Here is a 16594-nt window from a genome sequence, read left to right as displayed (position 1 = left end):
ACATTTTTTATGATTGCATGCTAAAGCCTGTTAGCTTAGCTTTAAAATAATTCGACCATAACACAGCTCGACAATAAAATAGTGTTTTTTAAGCCCTTCATTGGTAGTTACTCAAAATTAACCAACACTGTTATTGTTCTGAATGATTTTATTTCAAAATATACGAATAACTTGTACAAAATAACAAATACTAACACACGACATTAGCTATTACCTGACAAAACCCTACAATCGGGTCTTGTCAAAAGTCCATTCATCGTCCTCCATCCATGGGTGAAAAAATGTCTCGTAGGCCACCGTAGCGTTCCTTGATAGGTAAACAAAGTGTCTCTGTACATAACTCGCGTGTCCGAAGTTCTTCCAGTCTGAGAAGAAGTCCTCAATTTGTGTCTTCAAGACGCTTTGGGTACGTCAAACATGCACAGGCTCTTGTATTTCTGCAGAAGCTGGTTCTTGGTGCGTACTTGCTCCCGCAGGGTCGCCAGATGCTGCTGCTGCTCCGCCGGGCTGCTCTCGATGCCGGGCATGGTGGAGATCTGCTCCCGGGCCTCCTGGATCTTCGCTTTTAGCTTGCTCAGTTCCTGGTGAACGTCCTGGCTCTCCTTGTCCATGCTTAAATACACAACAGCCAAGTTAGCTTAGCTCCAAGTTAGCGCTGGCTAACAGATCGAGACGAAACTGTTTTAAGATGAAATTTTATTTGACGGTGGCGTCAGCCTTTATTGTTTAACTTACCACTTGATGATATCGTGAACCAAAGGCAGCAGAGAGCAGTCTTCATCTTCCTTCGCCTGCTTGGGCTGCGGAACCGCCATCATAGCTTTCTGTTCTGTCGTCGCAGAACATCTACGTCATTGACTGAACGCGCTTCCTCATGACGACACTGTAAACTTTGGGTTTTTATCATTTTGAACCGAACAAAATACAGCGTCAAATACACGATAACGCTTTAAAATTTTAACACTAAATATTTATCCTAGTCCATAATAAGGTAAAATAAAGCTAATTGAATTCAGGCAATCAAATTTAGGTCCCAAAGGACACACTAAAGTCGTTTTTTTTAAATATCATAATATTTAACTCTACGTTAATTGTCTTATGTATAGATTAAGGTAAAATGTGGGTTTTACCATTTGTTGTTGCCAACAAATCACAGCATATTACCAGAATAGGAACAAAATCAGAACCGATACCATCACTTGTCCATCAACCGTGGTGTATGTTTACTGAATGAACACGCTTAGTACATCATAGAAAAAACTGTATTTATCCAATCTATCTACACACAACAGGTTTGTTCTGTGCAATTGGTGTACTGATAACGTCGCTTCAGGGATATTGTCCATTGACCATGGTGATGTATGTTTGGCCAATGGCTACGCATACTACATTATAGAATAGGCTCTATTTGCCCAATCTAACTAACTAACACACAACAGGCTTGTTCTCCTGAATTGGATTTGCTCGACTGACCTTCAAAAAGCACACTGACCTATTTATCTCCACCAGTATTCTCTCACCTCCCAGATCGCGGAATACACACTTTCCGTGTAGCGACGGTAATTAAACATAATGCCGCTAAACCCTTTCCAGGTAACACATGCATACTGAGTGTGTTCTTTGATTATGACCCACATTTCAGTTTGTAGGCCATATAATTGTAATATTGTGGTTTATATTTGCATTTAAAACTCGGGGATATGTGGGTCACATCTCACTTAAATATGCCATTTTGTATTTTGAAGAAATATCCGGTCGGGTCACCTTGCATTCGTTAATGTCATGGCAGTACTACATAAAACATAAATCATTTAGATGGTGTTCTCTTTCAGTTTGAGCCAGCGTTGCTGTTTTGAGTCTTTTTCCTTTATTAGCTCAAACACAATTGCAAAAACAATGGAATAAAAATGTTAAACTTGACAATATTAGTTGTCAAATAAATACTACATAAGCCCAGCTAATATTTGTCCCCCCCCCCCCCCCCCCCCCCCTGCAGTCCGGCATGTTATTATTCTATTGTTGTTATCCCCCGCTAGCTGCCAGTTTCTTTTTTTTTTCATTTTACCCATTAATGCTGTGGGTTTCAGGAGACATTTTTGTTTTCCATTAGGTCCAAAAATATACCACATGAATGAAACACATTCATATCTCGATCATAGAGTGTCAGAGGGGAGCTGAAATGCTCTTATTTTTCATCTGGCAAGCTTGGACAAAACATTTTAGGTTTATAAAACTCATTCAGTGAGTGATTGGGATTGAATCTATAGTGTTATATGACCATGTTAATCTTGACATTTTTTATAGTTATATGTTACTTATAAGGCTCATGTCTGGTTCTGATCTCAGTTGTAACAGTAAAAAAACAGCTTTTCCTTTTTGTTTCTCTTATTTTTTGTAAGAAATGGGACGTTTTAGGATACTATTCCTCTTTTATCTGACAATTTGTGTCAGTACTGCAAAGTCCTGCAAGTAGCCACCCATGGAACACATTTGTTCATTACATACAGGTCATTCAAGTTATCACAAAGCCTAACAATCCCCATTTTTCTCCATTCATGCATTCACAACATCATGACGTCAAAGTCTTGGCAATTAAGATTTTGCACGCCTCATTACATCAAGGTGTGTGCTATTGATTGATATCACTTGTGTCTAATAGCCACTAGATGGCAGACTTAATGTAAGTGTGAACTTGGAGTTTAAATAACTTTTTTGGCACAAAGTTTAGAATTTTAAACGTATGAATGTGATATATCATTGACATGTAGTATAATGCTATTTATGTGTTTAGATTTCACACAGTATTTGTTTACATGGCAATGGTGGCATTAAATTTTACATATGTAACTGTTTGATCTAGCATAAAATTACTTTAATAAATATTTTTGGTAGTCTTTGTTTGTTTATTATTGCTATCATTATTATTTTTAATACACGCAATGATAAAAAGCGTAAGGAAATATTTTAGACTCCGCCACCGCCTTTTTGGCGCAACTCGGTGCTCAAAACGAGCATTACCAAAACACTCGTCGAATTTAGCGTAGTGACGTCCCCCTTTGTTTTGACCAATCATCGCGCGCGTTGGCCGGGGCATTGTGAAGCAGTGAGTTGACGCGTTAGCAGCCAGGCTAAAGTGGAGAAAGAAAAAGCTAACAAACCGTGAGAGTGCAAGCGGTGCCGGCTTAAAATAAAACCAAAAAAGGGCTCATGGGAAAAAAAGTTGTCAACACGGCAGCGGCTACTGCACTCCGCGATCACTCGGTGATCATGTTTTTACGGTGCTAACGTGCGCGAAGGAGCTTGTCAGATGCCAGGGGAGAGCGTTTTTGGATACTACATCGCTTGTCCCGTTTCCAAGCGGAAACCATTTGTGGACAGGATACTTTGGGGGCTGGGGGGGCAGCACCGTGTGCTAGCTGGCTAGCCCAAACCAACCCTCCCCGGAGACTTATTGACGCTGTCAGCCGGCGGACTCCAAGGCGAATGTTTTGTCTGTCATGAGTCCGGCCGGGTGCTCCCATGTGAACGGTTATAAGGTGGACAACTGGAAGCAAAATCTCCGCGTCATCTACCAATGCTTTGTTTGGAGTAGCACTGCCGAAACCAGGAGACGAAAGGTAAACAACAACAACGGAAATCGTCTTTGCAGCCCTTTTCTGTCATTTCCTGTCAAGTTACCCTGGCACAAAGGGGCTGCGAAATGACGCGCGGCCACTACCAAAGAATCAGTGCACGATATCGATCATGAGCTCACTTAGCTGCGAGGCCATAAAGTCGGGATCACGAGAGGTGTAGTCGTCCGGGGACACTGGGTGAACATTAACATATGAAATGGAGCCTGGCCATTGTGTGGTTGGCGCATGCAAAAGAGACAATGCAGCAAGCGGTCACAACGTGGCTCACTTTGGTCCGTCCCTCTGTTTATTTGGCCGCTCCAGCACCCCCCGCGCCCGTCATTGATGTTTTGATGCCTCAACTTGTACTGTGCAGACTTTTAAGTGTCACACGTTTGTATTTTGTTGTGATAAAATAGGTGCTTCACGGTGATGCGGGATGGACGGAGCCGGTGAGTTGATGCTTTATCCTCCTCTTCCTCCTCCTCCTCCTCCTCCTCCTCCTCCTCTTCTTCTTCTTCTTCCTCCTCCTCCTCCAACTCATCCTCTTTTCCCTATCTATCATCTTTTGGTATCTGAAACGACTTGGAGTTGGATTGCTTGTTCTCTCATTCCTACCTGTGTGCCTCTGGGTAATCACCAAGAAACTAACCTATTCGCTTTATGTTGGAGGCGGGGCTAGGGATGTCCCCGGAATCGGGCCCGATTGCATCGTTTTTAGAAGATCGGAATCGTGTTTTTATTTTCAAAAACTGGCTTCTTATAATATATTTATTTTTTATTTTCAAGTTTGATCTCATTGAAGGTTAAAGATGTCCCGCCCATTTTGGACAATCCTCCAGTCAAAGTGGATGGGACGTCTGTTAGCATCAACAGTTAGCCTTCTCAATTTAAATACATTTATGTTCTCACGTGATTGGAATTCGGGCCTGAATGCCTCATTTTTTTTCTTTTTAAAGGGCTACAAATTAAAATTCACAAGGTTGTTGTAAAAAAAAACAATGTTTTTTTTTAATTGTCATTGTACGAGTGCAACAAAAAAATGTCAAAAGTTTTTTTGTATTTCTATTGTCCCTAATTCCTATTTTTTTCTTCTTCTTCCTTTCCGACATTTTCTTTCTTTGTTTTTGTCTATATGTGTCTCAGTAGTAAATCATTTCACAGCCCATTTGCTCAAATAGGTAGCAAAGATGTCACCTTTTCTACCCGCACAATCGTTAACTCCCGCGGGGTGAAAACCAAGGGCGGAACAAATGCCGGAATCGGACTGCGGCACATCGTGGGATTTGAATATTTCGTCTCGGGACCGCGTTTACATCCACGCGTTGAAACCTCATAGGCCACTAGCTCAGTTTTATGAGCCTGGCAATTTACGGCCCACAAACCCGTCCCGTTCTTTCTTTCTTTTGCAGCCGAGCGAGCTCCATTACGTCGCTGTTATTAATAATGTATACATATTGTGAATTGGGATGCCGGTGAAGCGTTTGCATGAATATTCACGAGGTCATGGTTATTTATGGTGTATGTGCGCCCGCATATAGCATCTATAGAGAGCTATGGAAGAAGAAAATATAGGAGTGCCACGCACTTTTAAAATCCATTTCAAATCAGTGTCAAATGGAGAATTCAATGTCAACAAGATGAAAAGACGTCATGTTGCGTGAAAGCTCCATTTTTGTCTGTTTTTTTAATGAATTGTTAATCACAAGAGACTACCAAAAAGCTCGGTTGCTCCTAATTTGATCCAATTTTGATGATGGAAATGTACTGGGAGACATTTCTTGTGTTTTTTATTGTATAACGTGACTTCTGGTTAGCACGTAGCTTTGCATGATCTCGCTTATGTTTGGTTAAATTGTAATTATGACCTGTTTAGCTATGCCCCAACCACCATCTTCGTTTTTTTAAAACGATTCTGAGAAGGTGAGTTGTACAGTAATCCCTCAAATATCGCGGTTTCACTATATTGCAGATTTTTCTTTCTGTAATAATTTCATTGGACTATTTTTTTTTGTTAAATTCATAAAAAATGTGAAAATCCATGCTGAAACTCACAAGCGGAAGCCACTCCCCTCTCTTCCGCTTGTTGCGCAGATGTAAGCTAGAAATGATTTTTTTCCAGCTAAAAATCCAGTGTGAGTCATTGCTCTCATATATCGGCGGCGGTCTGCACCGTATTGACTTTATCCTCGCACCCTCCCTCCCTCCCTGCCACCCCTCCCCGATCTGTTCTTTGCGGCAGAAGTGTGCGCTATCGAGCCAAACCTTTGTCCGCATCTTTTATAGTCCTTGTCACCCTACCGCCTCCGGCCGGCTCTGGTTGCGAACGCCGCCACCGCCATGTTAGCGGAGATGCTAGGATCTTCGCTTAGATGTGAAGAATGCGGCTTGCCTGATCCTTTTGACCCGGCTTTTCGTCTGGTTAATTAGCAGCCTACATCTGCTCTTCAATCAGTCGGCGGCGTTTTTTCTTTTTTCCCCTGAATGCACCATGGGCATTGCTTTGGACAGTGGCCAAAGAGCAGAGCTCCAGATGGAAGATGTGGTCCAGCAGCTTGCAAACATGAGCCCCCCCTTCCCGCCCGCCCCCGCGCCCGCTACCTTGCCCCAACGCTTGTTGCAGTCATCTGAGCCACTGGCTGATCAATAGCTTCTCTAATAGAACATTACAAGATCCGCGTAGCGCTCGGCTCTCGGCTGACGATGTCCATGAGATACATCGCTCGATTACCGCCAGAGTAAATTAACCCGAGTGATGGGGGGGCTCGGGACATGACATGACAGTATAGTACAGTGGTACCTCAAGATAAGAGATTAATGAGCTCATATGCCGATTTACTTGTAACTTAAATGATTTTTTTCCATAGAAATGAACTAAAAACAACAAATATTTGGTTCCATCCTTCTGAAAAAACACCCAAAACAGGATAGTGAATTGGAAAAACATTTTTATTTGTTCTAAATTGCCATCTATTAACAAAGTAAGAAATAACTAGTGGTTTAATAGTACTAAAATGTGTTTAATAGTACTAAAATTAGACAGATTTGAGGGAAGAGACTTTTTGGCATGGCAACGCGCTCGTAACATAACAAAATTTAAATAAAGTTGAATTACGGTGCAAAAAACTCAAAAATAAGTTGTATCTAACCTTACACTAAACTTAATTTTAATATAGTTAGACATTTTGATACCTTTCTTCTGGCTCTATTGGCCCCACCTCCACCCTGACTCTAAAATACAATCTATCGAGGGTTGTTTGCTTTTGTTCTCCCTTCAAAATATTCACAAAATAATGCACAAAAATGTCCTCACAATAGTATAATGCACAACCACTTGCCAACGTAAAGTAGAATATACTCCTCGTATTTAGCAAAATAGCAAAATAAAACACTGAAAAAAATGCTAGGCTCCGCCCAGTGCTCATAGAAACATTACACTCGGGAGTTAGTTTACTTGACTACTGCGTGGGGTGAAATATGATTTGAATTTGCAATCTTTTATCTTTTTGGCCTACACTCACTCCCTGTCCTTCCCAAACCAGTCCCAGCCAGTTAGCTATCTGTACCTTTTTGGATAGAAAATACAAAGCTTAGCGTCTGCTAGCTAAAATAGCCTCACAACCCCATTGTCATCATTATTAAGTCGCAGTCAAAACATTAACCGGATGACTTTTATGCGCCTCTCTGACAGTCCATGTGGAAATGCACCCATTTTGTAAAAACATGGAGAATATTTGATTTTTTTCTGTACTTTCTGCCCACTTCTTTACAGAAAGGCCTCCTTTTTCACACCCATCCACGGGTGTACATTTTTCCAATTTCCAAAGCACCACCCACTCGCTCAGATGAGCCATTCCAACGCTCTGCTATTTTGGTTTTTTTTTAAACACGGTGCTGTTAATCCATGCATTTCTAAACGTCATTTAACATTCAAGGCAATCTTAGTGCACTCTCAACATGACCTCCGGTAACTCATTGAGTGGAATAGACTCATTTAATATTTTAATCTTGTATTTTTAAGGCACCCCTCGCATACCAACCACATCAAACCTTCATCAAAACCCTTGTTTTTTTTTTCTGGCGCGTGGGAGTGCGCGTCTGTGTTATGATGTCGTTTCTTTCACACGGCCCACCGGGAACCGAAACCTTGTCAAAGTCTGCTGCCGTCCTCCGATCGCACCGTCGTGGTTGCAGTTTTCCTCCCGAATTTTTCTTCTTCCTCAAGCACCTGGAGCTCTTCTATTGGATGCCCCAGATTTGCCATAATAGCCTTTTGTTTACCCAGCATTTGCTAAATCGGGGGGTATTTATAGAAACTGTTTTAAGGGCAGAATTGTACAATTACAGATGGAAAAATGCAGTGTACAATGTATTTGTTTTGAAGCAGTTTTCTCAATAGAGTACAGATTTGTCTTGAGTTTACCTTCTTTATAAAAATAGAAATCGCAGGTTCAAGGCTAATTAGATTAGATTAGTTAATTTTTGACAACTTCAAGTTCTGTTCCGCTGCTCTCACTTGCATTTTTTTGGGGAAAGTCCTCTCAGTTTTGGCCTAACCACAATTCTTTTTGTGTCCCCTTTTTTTTCCTCAGGCCAAGTCGTGTATCTGTCACATGTGCGGTGCCCACCTGAACAGACTGCATTCTTGTCTCTACTGTGTCTTTTTTGGCTGTTTTAGCAAGAAACACATCCACGAGCACGCCAAGAGCAAGAGGCACAATTTAGGTAAGATTTTTTTCTCCAGATAATTCTCCAGATTTTTCTTGAGATTTTTCTTGAGATTTTTCTTGAGATTTTTCTTGAGATTTTTCTTGAGATTTTTCTTGAGATTTTTCTTGAGATTTTTCTTGAGATTTTTCTTGAGATTTTTCTTGAGATTTTTCTTGAGATTTTTCTTGAGATTTTTCTTGAGATTTTTCTTGGGATTTTTCTTGGGATTTTTCTTGGGATTTTTCTTGGGATTTTTCTTGAGATTCTTCTTGAGATTCTTCCTGAGATTTTTCCTGAGCTTTTTCCTGAGATTTTTCTAGAGATTCTTTTTGAAATTTTCCTGAGATTTATCTTGAGATTTTCTCTTCAAAGTTTCATCTATATGAAAGTGAAAACTGAATCCAGGGCGCGGTTTATACGCGAGAAATTGTAAAATTCAACCATTTTAAGGCCATTTTAAGGGTACATACTTATAAACAGGAAAAAATACGGTATTATGAAATCGACTGAATAACTCTAAATATCTTTTTTGTTACCCAATTATCCGTTACCTCCAAAAATGACAGCATGGCGCCCGATTTCCGATCCAATTTGTTATGGGGGGGGGGACATCCCTATAGGCAACATTAGCTCATTTTCCCAGCGTGCGCCACGGCCAGAATGTAAAGATTGTGGTGGACTAAAAATAAGTTGTCATGGCAACAGAGCCAGAGAGCTATTGTTTGAGAACGGAGGAGCCCGCAAACGCCTCTTCCGACGATTCCGTTCGCCCAGACCGGAAGATCGGGCCTACTAATAGTCGTCGAAAGACGGCGTCTCGTCCCCACGTCCCACGGCCCAATGATGGCGCCATCTCTCTCTTTCTCTCCCTCCTCTTGTCTGCAGCGATAGATTTATTATACGGCGGAGTGTATTGTTTTGTGTGTCAAGACTACATCTACGACAAAGATATGGAGCAGATTGCCAAAGAGGAACAGAGGAAAGCCTGGAAATTACAAGGTACGCCATCTTGGATTTTTGTTTGTTACTAGGGAGTTACTTAGGCTAACAATAATGACGTCCTGTTGTCAAAGTTTTGGGATTATACAGGTTGACCCCCCCCAAAAATGTGAATTTTTCAAGTATTGGCAGACATGAGCAAGAAGCAAAACACTACAAGTAAACATTGCGTCATTTTTGTTGCCATGGTGATTTCGGAGTAAAGTTGAATCTCCAGAGAAGATTTTTTTTTAAAGAATGTATTCGTACAGAATGGACGCCATTTTGAAAAAATGAATGTTCCTTCATTATTTCTTAAACGGAACGTTTAAAAGGTTTCATTTTCTAGGAACAAATTTTTTTTTTTTCACTTTGAAAGTTTTTCCCTTCATATAATTCATTTAAAATAGAATATTTGAATTATTTGAAATACACAATCCCACTAGGGTGTGGACGTCCAATCCATTTGGACCAAGAGTCCTTCAGATTGGACGCCCTGGAAATGATTAATGCGCTAAAAAACTCATTATTTCCTCCTATTGACAGGCATAGGCGAGAAATACACCACGTGGGAGCCCACCAAGCGAGAGCTGGAGTTATTACGACACAATCCAAAGCGGAGAAAAATCACAATGAACTGCACCATAGGTGAGCAGTCAGCAAAGTCCCACAAATTCACCACTAAAAACCCAAAATAAATGGACAGCGCTCTTCATTGGAGGGATGTAAATTCTCTGTACGTTGCTTGTTTTGTTTCCCCCCGGCAGGTTTACGAGGGTTAATAAATCTGGGCAACACGTGTTTCATGAACTGCATCGTGCAAGCCCTTACGCACACGCCACTGCTGCGGGATTTCTTCCTGTCCGACAGGCACAAGTGCGAGATGCAATCCAACTCCTGTCTGGTGTGCGAGATGTCGCAGCTCTTCCAGGAGGTACCCCAAAAAATAAGCCTCCCTCTTTGGCATACCCTACAATTTTATTCATTGGTTCATTTTCTGGACAAGCAATGGTCCTTCTCATTTTTTATATGTTTGGGTGGACCTCCCTGAGCACACTCACACCAGTATCACATGTCTGCTACCCCTAAAAAACTCTAGTCATAATAAAATTGAAGGATTAATATGTATAAGTAAAATATCGTAATTAATGTCACAAGAATATGCACAAAATTGACTTAAATTTGACCTTATTTTTCACGTTTACACAAGTAAACACATGACGGGAACCGCATCATATCTTTGGCTGGACAATGTTGGTCATAGTTTTATCTGAAATTAGCTTTTGTTGTTATTTGTTAGCAACAAGCTTGCGTTGCAAAAATGGCCAAGAAAAGAAAAATGAAAAAAATTCTAACATGCAACCTTGATATAGCCAGGACCGACATGATATCGAACCCGAGACCCCAAAACTGCGAGGCAGGCGCGCTAAATCACTTATCCACGCCTCCGTTTTTTGGATCGATACCGTCTATACAGCTTCACAGATGGCAAGTGTCGCTAGAATGATTTGAGTCACTACTGCCTCCTCTTCCTCACTTTTCACACACACACACACACACAGACACTGAACACACACACAAGCAATCCCCCGCCTGGTCTCACTCGGTCGAGTCGTAATCCGTCGCCATGGCCCAAGGCGTGCGGCACACACTGATTGAGTATCGAACCGCGCCCGTCTTCCACAAAATACACACACTTGCACACTTTTCAATAAATACAGTATAGTTCCAAAGTCTTCAATGTTGACCAAAAGTCAACAAAGTTACAAATGATGATGTTTTTTCTGGTCCTTGTGGTCCACAGTTTTACTCGGGCCATCGTTCGCCTCACATTCCTTTCCGTCTGCTGCACCTGGTGTGGACGCACGCGCGTCACCTGGCCGGCTACGAGCAGCAGGACGCCCACGAGTTTCTCATCGCCGCCTTGGACGTTTTGCACCGGCATTGCAAAGGAGACGCCATGAGTGAGTTGGGGCTCCGGAAAGGAGGGGGGGGCAAAGGTCACCGCTGGCTTTGACCTGAGTCAATTGAGTTTGCAAAACAGTCCATTCTCAAGGTGACACGGCTTATATGCGAGAAAAACATACTCCCTCCACAAAACGTACACAATTTGAAATAGGTGCAAAGTGTTGGTAGATATGTTATTATTAACCTGCAGTGTACTGCATTTAAAGCTGCCGCCTCTCTGTGCTGGGCAGGAGACAACGACAACGGGAAGAAGGCCAGCAATCCCAACCACTGTAACTGCATCATCGACCAAATATTTACGGGGGGGCTACAGTCCGACGTCACCTGTCAGGTTTGCCAGTAAGTTCATAGCAGGTTGGATTGGATTGGATAACTTTATTCATCCCGTATTTGGGAAATTTCAATGTCACAGTAGCAAGAGGGGGAGAATACAGACACAGTAAAAGACATTTTAGACATAAATAGATAGGTCATAAGTAAGTTAATAAATACATGAATAAATAAGCATGTTACATACATATACATATACATATACATATATATATATACACATATACATATACATATGCATATACATATATATATATACACATATACATATACATATACATATACATATACATATAAATATACATATACATACATATATATGTTTACATATATACAGGCATACCTATTTATAAAGAAGGTTTGGTTTGTGGGACACATTAATGCCAACTACATGTTGTCGGTTCCTGCTGATTTTTTGGACATTTTTAGGTTCTTTATTAACTGTCCTCCCTCTTTCTCTCGCTCAGCGGCGTTTCCACGACGATAGATCCCTTCTGGGACATCAGTCTGGACCTGCCCGGATCGTCCACCCCGTTCTGGCCTCTCAGTCCCGGTGGCGACGGCGGCACGGTCAACGGAGAAAGCCACCTATCGGGGTCCACCACGCTCACGGACTGCCTGCGAAGGTAGGCATGCGTATATTCTTCATCCTCCGCGTCAAATGAACAAGCTTATCATCCCCTCTTCACCTTATCACATTTTGCACCCTAATTATTATTTTTTGTGTTCTCCCTCTCCTCTTTACAATTTACCTTTTTCCCCTCCCCTCCACCGCGCAACTCCGCAAACCCGCTCAGCCGCAGTAAAGTCTTTTAAAGCTACAGGGGCCGTTGCCGTGGTGACGCAGCCGTTGGCAACAGCGGCGAGGCTGAGCGGGCGGCTTGGGGTTGTACTGACATGCAACGCAATGCAATGATGATTTTTTTTTCTATTCATGACTTCCCCCCCCGAAGGTTTACACGACCCGAGCATCTGGGAAGTAGTGCCAAAATCAAGTGTGGCAGTTGCCATAGTTACCAGGAGTCCACGAAACAGCTGACCATGAAGAAGCTGCCCATTGTGGCATGTTTTCACCTCAAAGTGAGTCCACACGCCCACTCGTTTGTGATCCTGGAATTAGTTTGAACCATTTTAGATCTAATATCTCGATTTTTATTTTTCATTTTCTAAATTGGATTATAAGAACTGGATCAAAAGCCCTAAATAGTCATTTTTTATAGCTCTAAAACTGTTTATTTTAGCTTTTTTTTTCATTTTTTTATTTCAAATGGAAACAAAATATGTTTTAGTGGAAATCTGAAAATATTTGTATTTCTTTATTTTTAGATTTTATAAAATCCTTTTTGAACTAAAAACATACCAAAAAAATGGATTCAAAAACTGCAATGATTGATTTTGAAAAGGGGAAAATCAGGAAATTTATCTGACATGGTGTCTAATATACCCGTGTATATTAAATGGGGGGGGGGGTGTATATTAAACAGCAAAATACGGTATAATATTTTTTTTTTTCTTCCATTGAACTTTTTTTTAGAGCAGCCATGTTGGAAAACAAGCTGTGGCGTAATATGGATGAGCTAAAAATTGAGCATGTTTTGTGTGTGTTCCCACTCCCATCCCCCCACTTTCTCCATCTTGCCTTCCCCCAACCTCCCCATTTCTCTCTCTCTCCCCCTCCCCCCATCACTCTCTCTCTCTCTCTCTCTGGCCATCCCCAGCGGTTCGAACACTCGGCCAAACTGCGGCGGAAGATCACGACGTACGTTTCCTTCCCTCTGGAATTGGACATGACGCCCTTCATGGCATCCAGGTATGGGCTGGAAGAACAGGCAAAATGGCACCTACTCCACCACGCCTTTCAGTGGTACAAGTAACACAGAAAATCCTTGACTTTCATGCACTCTCCTCCTGCCATCCTTAATGAAATATTCCACCAAACAAACCATTCATATACAGCAAGGATACTCATTAGCACTAATAACTGTTAGATCAAGGGCGCATTAACGTCAACTCCATTTCATGTGGACCATTTTAGATATAATATTTCGATTTTTTTTTTTATAAATGGATTAAAAGAACTGGATTAAAAGCCCTGAATATTCAGTTTTTTATAGATCTAAAACAATGTTTATTTGAGCTTTTTTTAATATATTTTTAGATTTTACTAAATGATTTTTGAACTGAAAACACTGGAAAATTTGACTAAAAAAATGACAATGATTGATTTAAAAGGGGTAAAATCAAGAAATGTAATATACATCTATACTTTTCATTTTAATTTGATCCTAAAACAGAAAGTCATGATTTATTTTCTCGGGCCGCACAAAATGATGCGGCGGGCCAGATTTGGCCCCCCGGGCCACCACTTTGACACCATGTGCATTATATGAATTGAATTTCTATACTTTTCAATACATGTCCCAGTTATGCAACCATTATATTCGTATTACAAGTTACATAATGATATCTTAATGTGGTCATGAATTTTTTATATTTTTTTACAGAACCTATTTTTTTGTTAACATATTAATACACAAGAGAAACAGTTATCAATACCGAACGGTTCATACGTACATGACGATAATAGTGTTATATGAATATGAATATGCATATTAATACATGAGTGTAACATGCAGTAGTGTGCAGCCCCACCCTGCACGACGTAGTCCATTCATCTCTTGTGACACGTGACAACAACAACACAAAAAATCATAAAGAGCGCCTTTCATATTGCTACAATGGCGCCGCTCTGTGTATATTTTGCCAAACTGCAGGATCCCTTTTGGGCACTTATTCATTCACGCATTAATGCTTTTTTTTGTCTCTTCCGCAGCAAAGAGAGCAGAATGAACGGCCAGTATCAACAAACCGTGGACGTCTTAAACAATGACAATAAGTAAGTATACTTGGTGGTTTCTGGAGAAAGATTTTTGGGACAGAAAAATGCGGTCATTGTGGAATTGTAATCTGGCGGCGCGTACTTAGGAGCCAAGTTGTCTTTGTATGTCCAGGTATTCCTTGTTCGCGGTGGTCAACCACCAGGGAACGCTAGAGAGCGGCCATTACACCAGCTTCATCCGCCAGCACAAGGACCAGTGGTTCAAATGCGACGACGCCATCATCACCAAGGCCAGCATTCAGGATGTGCTTGATAGCGAAGGGTGAGTCACAAGCATTCTTTTTAGGGAGAGAGGCTTTAAACAAGACAAAATTGACTACTTGACTTATAGTGTTTATATAGATTATATTAATACACTGCAGTATCAATGTGATTTTTCTACATTGCGGATTTCACTTATTGCCGTTTATTATTGGAACTGAATGCCCGCAATAAATGAGGGACTACTGTCGTAAATTTGGATTGGATTGGATAACTTTATTCATCCCGTATTTGGGAAATTTCATTGTTACTGTAGCGAGAGTCTGAGAATACAGACACAGTAAAATACATTTTAGACATAAATAGATAGGTAATAGGTAAGTTTATGAATTAATAAATACATAAATAACTATAAATAAATAGGCGTGTTGCTGAAATATAAATATGTACATATAGGCATACATACATGTAGTACATACATATATATACATATATACACATAGATGCACATATATACATATTCACATACATACACATAGATGTATATATATAGATATACGCATACATACATATACAAACATACACATATACGAAAAAAAATTGTTGATCACATTAGTACACATTTAAATGATTTTTAACCTTCCCCTCTTTTTTGTAGGTATCTCTTATTCTACCACAAGCAATTCCTGGAATACGAGTAGTCTCCTCCTCCTTTGTCATCTCCACCGCTGACCCTGAAGACCCATTTTTTTTGGAAAGTTGGCAACACACACTCACACACTCACACACACACACATGCACATGCACACAAGCCTACCTGAACTACCTGAGTGACTATTTAAAAAGAATAGGCTTTGCCTTCCAAGACGGAGGACAACAACAACAAAAAAGACGGTGTATGGCATCATGCAACCTTTAAAAAAAAAAAAAAAAAAGAAGCACTGAGCTATTTTTTGGCATCTACTTGACAAAACGAATGAAGAGGAGACGTCTCTGGGCACATTTTTTAGTGCAGTATTCCCGGCCCCGCCCCCCTCAGCTCCCCAAAAACCACGAAAAAAAAACCCGAACTTTCCTCCCAAGGTGCTCTCGTCTCATCTGACCAAGCATTTAAACTCTGAAGGCCGCCATTATGGATCATGGGGAAAAAAATGGAACTGACGAGAGCAGTTTTATGGCCACCGTGTCAATCTATGAACGGATCTATATTTTCAATTTTTCTGGCCATTTTTATTTTTGTTCTCAGAAGAGCCCAGAAACATTTGCCCGCCGGGCCTTGTTGCTAAGGCCAGTGTTACCATGGAAACGCTTTGGACCATCAGTGCGCTCCCTCATCATTGTTTTCAAATCTGCTCCATGGCAGGGACCTTCTTTTCTTTCTTTTCTATTTTTTTTCGAGGACGTATTTTCTGTTTATTATTGTTATTATTTTTTTAAAAGTTCATTTTCAATACACAAGTCATAACGTATGTCCTTTGCTGTTCCCGTGACTGGAAATATCTTTGGACGTATTTATGCTACTTTCATTCTTGTGGAATTGTTGCTATCTGGTGATGATGATGATGATGACTATGATGATGATGATGGTGCTGATTAAAAAGGACGCTCACCTTTTTTTATTTATTTTATTTTATTTTAAATGAGCAAAAGACGACCTGCGTGCATAGACACTCGACTCTATTTCCTAACGACTCCCTAGTTGTTAATTTAGTGTAGTGTGGCCCTATAAAGTGAAACCCATTGCTTGCTCTCGCCCCCGAGTCTCAACGGGCGTGTGTCGCATTGCGGAGAAACAAATATGGCGCTTAACATAAACAAGCTACGCCAGGATAGACTACAGATCTGTTGTGATGGATTACACCTTCATCAGAAGTTTTCAGATAAGGCCCAAAGC

At 40.8% G+C, this 16594-nt stretch overlaps 2 protein-coding genes across 7 annotated transcripts; one reads left to right on the top strand and one right to left on the bottom strand.

Annotated features, from left to right (window-relative positions):
- Window positions 1-136: 136 nt before the first annotated feature.
- Window positions 137-896, bottom strand: med9 (mediator complex subunit 9). Its single transcript, XM_077734789.1, has 2 exons — window positions 736-896; window positions 137-612 (listed from the first exon to the last, which is right to left on the bottom strand). Exons 1-2 carry the CDS (start codon window positions 816-818, stop codon window positions 393-395), a joined length of 303 nt encoding a protein of 100 aa, XP_077590915.1. The 5' UTR covers window positions 819-896; the 3' UTR covers window positions 137-392.
- A 2185-nt stretch (window positions 897-3081) lies between these two features.
- On the top strand, window positions 3082-16314 carry LOC144208531 (ubiquitin carboxyl-terminal hydrolase 22-like). 6 transcript variants are annotated; one of them, XM_077734432.1, is made up of 14 exons: window positions 3082-3617; window positions 4034-4066; window positions 8207-8339; window positions 9210-9323; window positions 9849-9950; window positions 10070-10236; window positions 11107-11266; window positions 11501-11609; window positions 12068-12226; window positions 12554-12680; window positions 13319-13410; window positions 14434-14496; window positions 14612-14761; window positions 15359-16314. In XM_077734432.1, the coding sequence occupies exons 1-14, from the start codon at window positions 3498-3500 to the stop codon at window positions 15399-15401; spliced, it is 1572 nt and encodes a 523-aa protein (XP_077590558.1). In that variant the 5' UTR covers window positions 3082-3497; the 3' UTR covers window positions 15402-16314. The 6 variants fall into 6 exon arrangements, with proteins under 6 accessions (XP_077590558.1, XP_077590556.1, XP_077590557.1 ...); XM_077734430.1 differs by having other exon boundaries at window positions 14594-14761; XM_077734431.1 differs by having other exon boundaries at window positions 14434-14498; window positions 14608-14761.
- Window positions 16315-16594: the final 280 nt, after the last annotated feature.

This window comes from Stigmatopora nigra, chromosome 15, assembly GCF_051989575.1.
Source record: "Stigmatopora nigra isolate UIUO_SnigA chromosome 15, RoL_Snig_1.1, whole genome shotgun sequence".
Classification (NCBI taxonomy): domain Eukaryota; kingdom Metazoa; phylum Chordata; class Actinopteri; order Syngnathiformes; family Syngnathidae; genus Stigmatopora; species Stigmatopora nigra.
Note: the sequence above shows the minus strand (reverse complement) of the source record. Positions and strands in the feature narration are given on the sequence as shown.

Excerpts from the sequence above, each read along its gene's own strand:
- LOC144208531 (XM_077734430.1), top strand. The coding sequence starts at position 3,498 with ATGAGTCCGGCCGGGTGCTCCCATGTGAACGGTTATAAGGTGGACAAC. Across the intron at positions 8,340-9,209 it reads GAGCAAGAGGCACAATTTAG|CGATAGATTTATTATACGGC; the intron begins GTAAGATTTTTT and ends TCTTGTCTGCAG. Across the intron at positions 14,762-15,358 it reads GATGTGCTTGATAGCGAAGG|GTATCTCTTATTCTACCACA; the intron begins GTGAGTCACAAG and ends TCTTTTTTGTAG.
- med9 (XM_077734789.1), bottom strand. The coding sequence starts at position 818 with ATGATGGCGGTTCCGCAGCCCAAGCAGGCGAAGGAAGATGAAGACTGC. Across the intron at positions 613-735 it reads GTTCACGATATCATCAAGTG|CATGGACAAGGAGAGCCAGG; the intron begins GTAAGTTAAACA and ends TGTGTATTTAAG.